Source organism: Scyliorhinus canicula, chromosome 19 (genome assembly GCF_902713615.1).
Source record: "Scyliorhinus canicula chromosome 19, sScyCan1.1, whole genome shotgun sequence".
Lineage (NCBI taxonomy): Eukaryota > Metazoa > Chordata > Chondrichthyes > Carcharhiniformes > Scyliorhinidae > Scyliorhinus > Scyliorhinus canicula.
Genome location: NC_052164.1, coordinates 53,360,700 through 53,370,935, shown reverse-complemented (window position 1 = coordinate 53,370,935; position 10,236 = coordinate 53,360,700). Strand labels below are relative to the sequence as shown.

The 10,236-nt window shown below is 50.0% G+C and overlaps 1 protein-coding gene across 1 annotated transcript in view; it reads right to left on the bottom strand.

Moving 5' to 3' along the window:
• Positions 1–1,530: 1,530 nt before the first annotated feature.
• LOC119954125 (1-phosphatidylinositol 4,5-bisphosphate phosphodiesterase delta-3-like) overlaps positions 1,531–10,236 on the bottom strand; it is a 227,051-nt gene continuing 218,345 nt past the window's right edge. Inside the window, exons 14-15 of the mRNA XM_038779046.1 lie at positions 7,646–7,795; positions 1,531–3,034 (exon numbers count right to left, since the gene is read on the bottom strand). Of these exons, the coding sequence (XP_038634974.1) occupies positions 2,946–3,034; positions 7,646–7,795 (239 nt within the window). The 3' untranslated portion in view covers positions 1,531–2,945. The remainder of the gene's footprint in view (positions 3,035–7,645; positions 7,796–10,236) is intronic.

The window sequence follows — 10,236 nt, the reverse complement described above, 5'->3', positions numbered from 1 at the left end:
CAAAGCCACTGTGTACCAGTGTTCCTGAACCAGAAGATTCTTGAACCCCAAAGTATTTGTGCACATACGCTCCTGAACCTCATGTTCCTGTCTCCACTGTTTCTGTATCCTAATTAATCTGAACCCCAACATGTTTGAACCCTGATGTTTTTGAACCTCAATGTTCCTGAATCCTAATTTTCCTGGACACCCAATTTTTTGTGCACCAATGCTCCTGAACACAATATTCCTATGCCCCACTGTCCCTGAATCCTAATGTTCCTGAACATCAACATTCTTGAGCCCCGATGTTTTCAAACTTCATTGTTCCCATGCCTCAATGTTCCTGGACCCTAATGCTCCGAAACCGGAATGTTCCTAAAACCCAATATTCCTGTATCCCAGTGTTCAATATTTCTGATTTCAATGTTCCTGATTCCCAATATCCTTGAACTCCCAATTCCTGAATTCAATGTTGGTGAATCCTAATGTTCCTGAACCCCAACAATCCTGTTTCCCAATGTTCCTGAGCCCATGTTCCTGCGCCCCAGTGTCCCTGAATGCCAATATTCTTGTATGCAAACATTCCTGAATCCTAAGGTCCCTGAAACCCAACATTCCTGTGTCCCAATGTTTCTGAGACTCAATGTTCCTGAACCCCAATATTCCTGTGTGCCAATGCTTCTGAACCCCAATGTTCCTATGCCTTATTGTTTCTCTAGTGACCTGACATGGCTTGACCTAATCTTTCTCTTCAAATCCCTCCATGGCCTCACTCCTCCCTATCTCTGTAATCTCCTTCGCCCCAAAACCCTCCGTTATATGAAATCTAATTCTCGCCTCTTGTGCATTCTCAATTTTAATTGCTCCAGCATTGGTGGCCGTACTTTCAGCTGTGTGGGCGCCAAGCTCTGGAATTCGCTCCCTAAACCTCTCCACCTCTCTGCCACACTTTCTTCATTTAAAACAGGCCTTCAAACCAACCGCTTTGACCAACCTTTTGATTGATTAGCTGACCTAAATATCTCCTTTTGCGGCACAATGTCATGAGGCACAATGTCATGTTTTGTTTTATAATGCTCATGTGATGCATTTTGGGATGTTTCAATATGTTAAAAGTGCTATAGCACTACACCTTGATGATTTTCTCTTTGGCCATCTTTCTCCAGACTTTGCAAATAAACTTTCCTAAGTTTTAGTGATGGCTCATCCCAATTTACCCCGGAATTATTTCAGTCTTCCCACTGTGAATATAAACCCAATAGATTTTCAATTGATTGTTACATCTATCCTATCATTTGGATTTTGTTTACAGAGATTCTAAGATTTAAATGTCATCAATTGACTGATTCTCCTGAACTCAATTAATGAGTCTGTAATCCTGAACAATATTACAAGGTGTTTTTCTCCTCTGGATACAATCACAAAATTGATCACAAATTTGCTTTAAACCAATCTCCATTTTTCTGAACTAAATCTGTGATTCAACTTACACCCAGGCTTATATGAATAAACATAAATATAAAATCTTCCATAAAGCATTGCAATTGGTCAGTGTAACAGAACGTAGTTGTTTATTTTTGAATTAATAAATATACATTTATATATTTAAGAGTGGTAATCTGGTGCATTTGATTAATAAAGGTAAAAATATAGTCCCCCATGAATGAGTAACCTGATTTCAAATCGCTGAAAGTAACTTTGAACAACTCTCCTCAATCAGTCCCTTGTTTTATCAGTGGCTGTAAGTCAGGTGCTGAGGGTATTAAATGTTTTTATTATGTAAAATCTGTTAAACATACCCAGGCGCTTATGCTACTGAAGACAGCTTCATTTTAACAGCTCCTTGAAGTCTCCATGGTGATTATTTCCATCTGTCAATGTTGTCCATTTTGTGGCCAGTTTACAGTGAGTTGAATATTCATCAGCCTTAAAGGTGGTGCAAAATGTATGTGTGACATCCTAATCTTTTTAAATTGGTTCAATTTCTTTCACCCATTTTGCATTGATCAAACCAGTACCAGCAAGCGAATTCTCCATTTCTGCAAATTTACACTCCATTCAGCCTGGACTTGATGAAGAATTCCAAACCCATACTCTGCTCTCTCGTCAATGCCTGGAAACTCTCCTCTCTCCCCCCCTCGTTACAACTTTTCTCAGTATTTCTCTACAAGTGTACAATTCCTCACTCTTTCTCTGTGACAACCATTGCCTCGTGTAAAGTGCTCTGCATGTCTGTAACTCACTTTCGGAACGTTGATGAATCAGACACAATGTCCTCCCTCCAGCTTTTTAAATTAAAACACTGAGTATAATATCAGAGAGAGTGGGCTCCGGTCTGGATGAACACAGCTTTTCAAAGTCACCCACTGCTGTGAAAACCAAATCCTTTCCTGGTTTTGTTCCTCTCACTGACAGATTTAAAACACATGATGATGAGTGGGTGAAGTTTACTGACCACATTGCAAAATAAACAGCAGATTTGAAATATATATACACATATTGATAAAATGCTGTGAATACAGAAGAATATAAATGACAGCTCTATGCAGTTGGAGGTAATGTAGCTAAGCTGCAAGATTTGAATCTTATCCCGTGACATATTGTGTGTTCCTAGGTTAGACTGATTTGGAACCATTCAGTGATGTAAAGTTGATGAATGGCTCCACATTAAACATTTTGAGCTAAAGTTTTGGGGTGGGTTTGGATTCAGTTAATGATTTGACAGGATCTCGATTGCTGATCTTTCCAGTGACAGTTTGAAATCAGTCGGGTGCATTATACCTGTGCTCCACTGTTGTACTGTTCCAGAGGGTTAAGACAGTCACACAGTGTGAGCAGCTTCTTCATTCACCGCACTCCCCGCTGACTTGCTGTGGTTGGCACGGGGCAGGGGGATGGAGTGGGTCTCAGCGATAGTTCATGTTACACAGTCAGATGGTGAGTGTGTCTTTGCTCACTCCACATTATACATTCTTAATCCTGATCCGGACAAAAAGAGTTGCCGGTGAGAGAGAGGCAGAATCTCTGGACAGCAAGTGGACGTGTCGATAACCTGTGGACACAAACAGAAAGCCAAATTAAATGGGGAAGGGGAGACACTGATGCAGGGAGAATGTGGGAGATTGGAATTCAGAAGTCGCACACTGTCATTGAAAGCAGGGATTGGTGAATGAGGTCCAGAAAGGCTTAAGCCAAAGATTATCAAATGTATTACCCACTCCTTGACAGGGCTTTGATAAAGTGAACCACCGCACTGGGACATTTCACATCTGGACCTCATTAATATGTTGTTTCCAGTCATTGGGACAAGGCAGTCTGGGTAAAATCGAGTGGCATAAATCTGGGTCTGTTATCTATTTACAGCACAGAAGGAGGCCATTCAGCCCATCGTGTCTGCACTGGCGCCCAAAAGAGTTACCCAGCCAATCTCATTCCCCAGCTCTATCTCCATAATCCTCTAAATTCATCACTTTCAAATATATATCCAGCTCACTTTTGCAACCTCCTATGGAATCCACCTCCTCCACTGTCAAGACAGCGCATTCCAAACCCCAACAACTCTGAGTAGAGATTTGTCCTCATCTCACTCCGAGCTCTCGTGCTGACCATCTTGATATTGTGACCCCAGTCACTGACATACCAACCAGTGGAAACAGAATATCCTTCTTCACCCTGTCAAAATTGTTCAGAATTTTGAACACCTCAATAAGGTCGCCTCTCTCTGCTCCAAGGAGAACAAGCCCAATTTCTCCAATCTTTCCTTGAATCTAAAATTCCTCATTCATGGTATCATTCTAGTAAATCTCCTCTGCACTCTCCCCAGGGCTTTAACATCCTTCCTTAAATAAGGTGCCCGGAACTGAACACAATACTCCAAATGTGGTCTGACCAATGATGTTCAGAGGTGTAGTATCACTTCCTTGCTTTCTTAACAACTATTTCAACTTGCCTGGCCACATTCAGTGAATTAATGGCGGGCTTCTCTCAGCCCGGGGCCGGAGAATCCCCGCGACCAGTGCGAATCACGCCACGCTGTCCCAACGGCAGCAGAGCAGAGAATCGGCGCCATTGGCGCCGGCGTGGTTCGCGCAGCGCCGGTCGGGGGCTGCTCTATGCGGCACCCCCTCGCCGATTCTCAGCCTGGTGTTATGGGCCAGGGTTTCGAGAACCCCAAAGTGTATCATGGACTTCACCTGACCCACAATTTTTAATAGATTGTGGTATGGGGAGCACACGGCCCACTCTACAGGTGTGGTACAGCACAAATGGAAAAGTAGTTTTTAAAGCAAAACAATGTTTATTCTATGAACTCAAGTTAACCTTTTTAAAACATAAAGTGAACATCTTAGTAACCATTAATTTAAATACAACCCCCAAAGAATACAACACTAAGTAATCCTTACTTCCCAAACAACATCCAGAAGACAAAAGAAACACTTTTTAACAGAAGCAGATCGTGGGCGAAATTCTCCGACCCCCCGCAGGGTCGAAGAATCGCCCAGGGCCGCCGAAAATCCCGCCCCCGCCGTGGCAGAAATTCTCCGTCACCCGGGAATTGGCGGAGCCGGGAATCACGCCCCACAGATCGGCGAGCCCCCTGCGGCGATTCTCCGGCCCGCGATGGGCCGAAGTCCCGCCGCAGAGAGGCCAATCCTGCCGCCGTGGTGGCGGGATCGGCAGCGCGAGCGGGCCCCCAGGGTCCTGGGGGGGGGGGCGCAGTGCGATTGAACCCCGAGGGGTGCCCCCACGGTGGCCAGGCCCGCGATCGGGGCCCACCGATCGGCGGGCGGGCCAGTGCCATGGGGGGACTCTTTTTCTTCCGCCGCTGCCACGGCCTCCACTATGGTGGAGGCGGAAGAGAATCTTCCAGCGCGCATGCGCCGGTGGTGACGTCAGTGGCAACTGACGCACCGGCGCATGCGCGAACCGGCGAAGGCCTTTCGGCCAGCCCCGGCGCCGAGTGTCAAAGGCCGTTGTTGCCGGTTTTGGCGTCAGTCGGCGTGGTGCCAACCGCTCCGGCACGGGCCTAGCCCCTCAATGCCAGGGCTTGGCCCCTAAAGGTGCGGAGAATTCCGCACCTTTGGGGAGGCCCGACGCCGGAGTGGTTGGCGCCACTCCGCTGCGCCCCGCCGGGTAGGGGAGAATCCCGCCCCAGGTTTACATTCACGACTGAAAACAGTTCTGAATTCACCAAATGATCAAGTGATAGTCTTTTCATGGCAGAGTGAACAACAGTACACCTGCTTTGTCTGGCTTCAGCTCCAACACTGAAATACGAAACCAAAAAGCAGACACACCCAAGCTTTTCTCAAAGTGAAACTAAACAGCAGAGCCAGAGCTCAACTCCACCCACACTCTGACATCTCTGCAGTAACATGAGCAGCCAAACATTTCTTAAAGTGACATTCTCATGACACCGGGATGGGCCGAGAGGCCGTTGTGAAAAAGCAGAGTCCCGCCGGCGCCATCTACACCTGCTCTCAGCCGGCTGAAACTTGGCATGGAAGGGTCGGGGGCGGCCTGTGGGGGCCTCCGATGTGGCCTGGCCTGTGATCGGGCCCACCAATCGGAGGGCTGGCCTCTCTGGCTGCGGGCTTCCTTTCTTCCGCGCCGGCCCCTGTAGCCCTACGCCATGTCAGGGCCGGCGCGTTGACGGAAGCCACTGTGCACGCGCACGTTGGCACTGGTGCCACTGCGCATGCACGGACTCCGTGGCACCCAGTTGATGCCGGGATCAGCAGCTGGAGCTGCGTGAACCTCTCCAGTGCCATGCTGGCCCCCTGTAGGGGCCAGAATTGCTGATCCTGATACCGTGTTGACGCCGTCGAGAAACGCGACGGCATTTCCGATGGAGTCAACACTTAGCCTCAGGATCACAGAATCCTGCCCTATGTATTTGAACCCCAAGGTCCCTCTGCTCCCATATTCCTCTCAAAGTTGTACCATTGAGCCTATATTGTCTCCCCATGTTTCCTCTACCAAACTGCATTATCTCACATTTCGCTGCATTGAAGTTCATCTGCCTCCAGTCTGAGAAATGCCCATCTATACCTACCCTCTATTTCCTATCTCTTAGCCAATATCTAATCCATGTTCCCAAGGACCCATCAATCCCAAACATGTTTAATGTGCTAACCAAGCTGCCATGTGGCACTCTATCAAATGCTTTTTCAAAGTCCAAATATACAACATCCACGACTCAACCCTCATCTGCTGCTTGTGTCACCTCATCAAAGAACTCAATTAAATTTGTCAGACAGACCTGCACTCGACAAAGCCATGCTGACTGTCTAGTATTAACTGATTTTTCTCGAAGCGTATATGTATCTCATTCGTAATATGGCCTCCATCAGTTTTCCCACTATTGATGTTAAGCTGATACGTCTGTAGTTTCCTGGGTTATCCTTTGTCCCTTTCTCAAACAATGGTGCTGGGGGAGAATCCGACAGGCTGCATTGCGACCAGCACCTGGCCCCCAGAGCACCACCCCACTGTCACCCCCACCTTCTCCTGTCCCTGCCCCATCACTGTCTTCACAACAGTGCAGTACCTGGGGGCGGGACTGTGCCGGGGGTGTGTACGGGGAACCAGCAGTCAGGGAGGGGCAGTGTGAGGGGAGGGACCATGTTGGGGAAGGGCAGTAATAGAGGGAGTGGGGCAGTGTCGTGGAGTGAGGGGCAGTGTCGTGGAGGGAGGGGCAGTGTCGTGGAGGGAGGGGCAGTGTCGTGGAGGGAGGGGCAGTGTCGTGGAGGGAGGGGCAGTATCGCAGAGGGAGGGGCAGTTTTGCGGAGGGGCAGTGTCGGGGAGGGGCAGTATCGTGGGGTCGGGCAGTTGGGGAGGGGCAGTGTCGCGGAGGGGCAGTGTCAGGGAGGGGCAGACAGGGGAGCAACAGTGTCACGGAGGGGCAGTGTCGCGGAGGGGCAGTGTCGTGGGAAGGCGCAGTCAGGGGGAGCAGCAGTGTCACGGAGGGGCAGTGTCGCGGAGGGGCAGTGTCAGGGAGGGGCAGACAGGGGAGCAGCAGTGTCGCGGAGGGGCAGTGTCGCGGAGGGGCAGTGTCGTGGGAAGGCGCAATCAGGGGGAGCAGCAGTGTCGCGGAGGGGCAGCCAGGGGGAGGGGCAGTGTCGCGGAGGGGCAGTGTTGTGAAGGGTGTGGTGAATCACAGTCCATGTAATTCACACTGTTACTATATATGATGTACTGTGTCTATGTAAGCTCGGTATACGAGCAGTTGCGCGGTTCTGCCCATAGGGGGAGATGAGGAGTTTGTACTGGGCTCCACCCTTGGTTCCGCCCATGGCTCCTCCCACTAACCGGAAGTATAAAGCTTGGCAGTCGTGAGCCTGCCTGCCAGTTCATCTCGTCGCAGGCAGGCTCTGTTGTAAGACTATTAAAACCACTGTTCACTTCCAACCACGTGTCGTGTGAATTGATGGTCACGTGAGAGGGGCAGCCAGGGGGAGGGGCAGTGTCGCGGAGGGGCAGTGTCGCGGAGGAGCAGTGTCGCGGAGGGGCAGTGTCGCGGAGGGGCAGTGTCGCGGAGGGGCAGTGTCGCGGAGGGGCAGTGTCGTGGAGGGGCAGCCATGGGGAGGGGCAGTGCTGGGGAGTGGCTGTGTCGGGGAGGGGCAGGGTCAGTGTTGGGTTACAGGGATACAATGATGATTACCTTCTTTAATGCTGGTGAACGGGAGTGTGAACTGCCCGATGAAATCATTACTGGTGGTTGAATCGTAATCTTCAACCACAAAGCGGACGAGAGCGAGCTCGGGAACGCTGATTGTAAACCTCAGTACCTCATTCCACACGGGATTAAATCCTGCAATTGAACAAAAATATACAGAAACTGTGAACCTTGCTGATGACAGCAATCCACCCATATAATCACCAGCTGCATGGTTTCAGAAATAACCACTGCGGTTTGCACCTGTGTTCACTGCGAACATGGGTGCAAAATACTGCGAGAGTCAGAACGAGATTCTCCCCATTGAAATGTTGTTTTCTGATTTTTCCTACCAATCGACGCAACAAAGTTCCCTCCCTTCCATCTCCACACATTTGAATAAATTTTGATGAGCAAGCTTTCCCGCCATATGCTCCCCCCACATTTATAACTCCCCCCTCGCTGACGTGATGTCACATCGGGGAGGCTTCACAAACGAGCAGCAGTCGAAGGGAACCTGTCAGGGGAACACAGTAAAGTATAGCCCCCGGGCGGAGAGGGACATACCCGGGAAATGCCACTGCCAGGTTGTCATGGGAAGTTCCAGCCATGGGCCGTCTGGGGAGCTGCATTGGAGGCTGTTCCCATGTGTGTGTGTTGGAGAGGGGGTTGGTTTGCCCCGGTGTTCGTGGGGTTAAATTGTTTAAAGCACAGATCTGGCGGGGCGCCCTGATCCCTGTGACGTTGCCAGCTCGATCAGGCTCTGCCCTACCCGCGTGACAGCGGATTCCACGCCTCCACAGAGGGCAAAAATCCACCCAACGGCTCCGATGGTGACGGGTGATGGTAGCTGGAATGTTGCCACTAGATTCTCTGCTCCCACCTGCCCGTCACCAAACTCATTTCATTTCATTTCATAATCTGCTGTGGGTTGACACTCTATTAACCTAACTGATAACTGGCTTGACCAGATTAACATGATGATAGTGTTCACTGGCTTGTGCACTGTGACTATCTCCCTAGCCGTGTCCCGTGAGAGAGAGTCTTAATGCCCTGTGGGATTTATAGTGGTGGTGTCCTGTCTGGTGATTGGTTGTTCTGTGTCGTGTGTGTTCATTGGTTATCCTGTGTGTCAATCACTGCCTGTCTGCATCTCATGATATACATGAGTGGATATTATGTCATCTCCCCTTTTTAAAATAAATTTTCGAACGTGGCTGTATATACATGCATGACTATGTACAAGTGGGGAATGAATGAACATATGTACATGGGAAGATGTCTATCTTGCAGATACAGAGCAAACTACAAAATTTACAAGATGTAAGTCTATAGATTCAGTCTTTGTGGCGGGCGATGAATTCTTGTCGATCGCCGCAGAGGTGAAGGGGGGGGACGCCGGCACCTGGACAGGCGGGATGGCTGCCATCTCGGTGGCCTTGTGGACAGGTGGGATGGCTGCCATCACGGTGGCCTTGTGGACAGGTGGGATCACTGCTAGATCAGTGGACCCGTGGTGCAAGACGTCCGGAGGAGGCATGATGACATGCGGGGAAGTGCGGTCAGGTGATGGGCAGGAAACTTTACGCAGCGCCCTCCTGTTGCGCCGTAGAATGGAGCCATCAGCCATTTGGACAACGAAAGACCTGGGAGCAGCCTGTCTGACGACAACAGCTGGGGCTGACCAACCTCCTTCAGGCAGACTGAACACGAACAACATCGTCTGGAGCCAGTGCAGGCAGATCCGTGGCATAAGCATCATCCATGATCTTTTGCTGATCCCTGGATTGCTGCACCTTCTGCAGCACCGTGAGGTGGTCAAGGTCTGGAACTTGGATGGCTGGTACAATCGTCCTCAGGTTGCGGTTCATGAACAACTGTGCCGGAGAAAATCCAGTCGACAGGGGGTTTTCCTGTATGCCAATAGCTGCAGGTTAAAATCCGAGGCTGAGTCTCCAGCCTTGCACAGCAACCGCTTGACAATATGGACTCCTTACTCGGCCTTCCTGTTTGATTGTGGGTAATGGGGACTGGATGTGATATGACTAAAGTGGTAGGATCGTGCAAAATTGGACCACTCTTGGCTGTAGAAACATGTAATCACGCCCATTTGTCAGAAAGAGGTCTATCCCCACCTTGGATCACTGAGAGGTCACAATCTCGTGCTGTTGCAGCGTTTCCTTGGGCTGAGCTGGTTGAAACTTCTGGCATATTGAGGACCGTGTTGACAATGTCCTGGCTGATGCCAGGCCAGTAAACTGCCTGCCGAGCGGCACTTCCCGACCCCCAGGTGACCCTCGTGGATCTGTCTGAGCTCCATGGTTTGCATGCTTTGGGGAATGACAATTCTATCTAGTTTAAGAAGGATCCCCTCAACAACCGTCAGCTCGTCCTTCACATTGAAGAACTGGGGGCACTGCCCCTTTTGCCAGCCATGGGCGAGGTGCTTCATCACGCGCTGCAATAGGGGATCTTTGGCAGTTTCTTTGTGTATTTGGACAACTCGTTCATCAGTGGCTGGGAGGTTGCTGGCACACAACTGCACCTGTGCTTCAATGTGGCGAATCAAGTCGCCCTGTTCACACGGTGTGGTGACA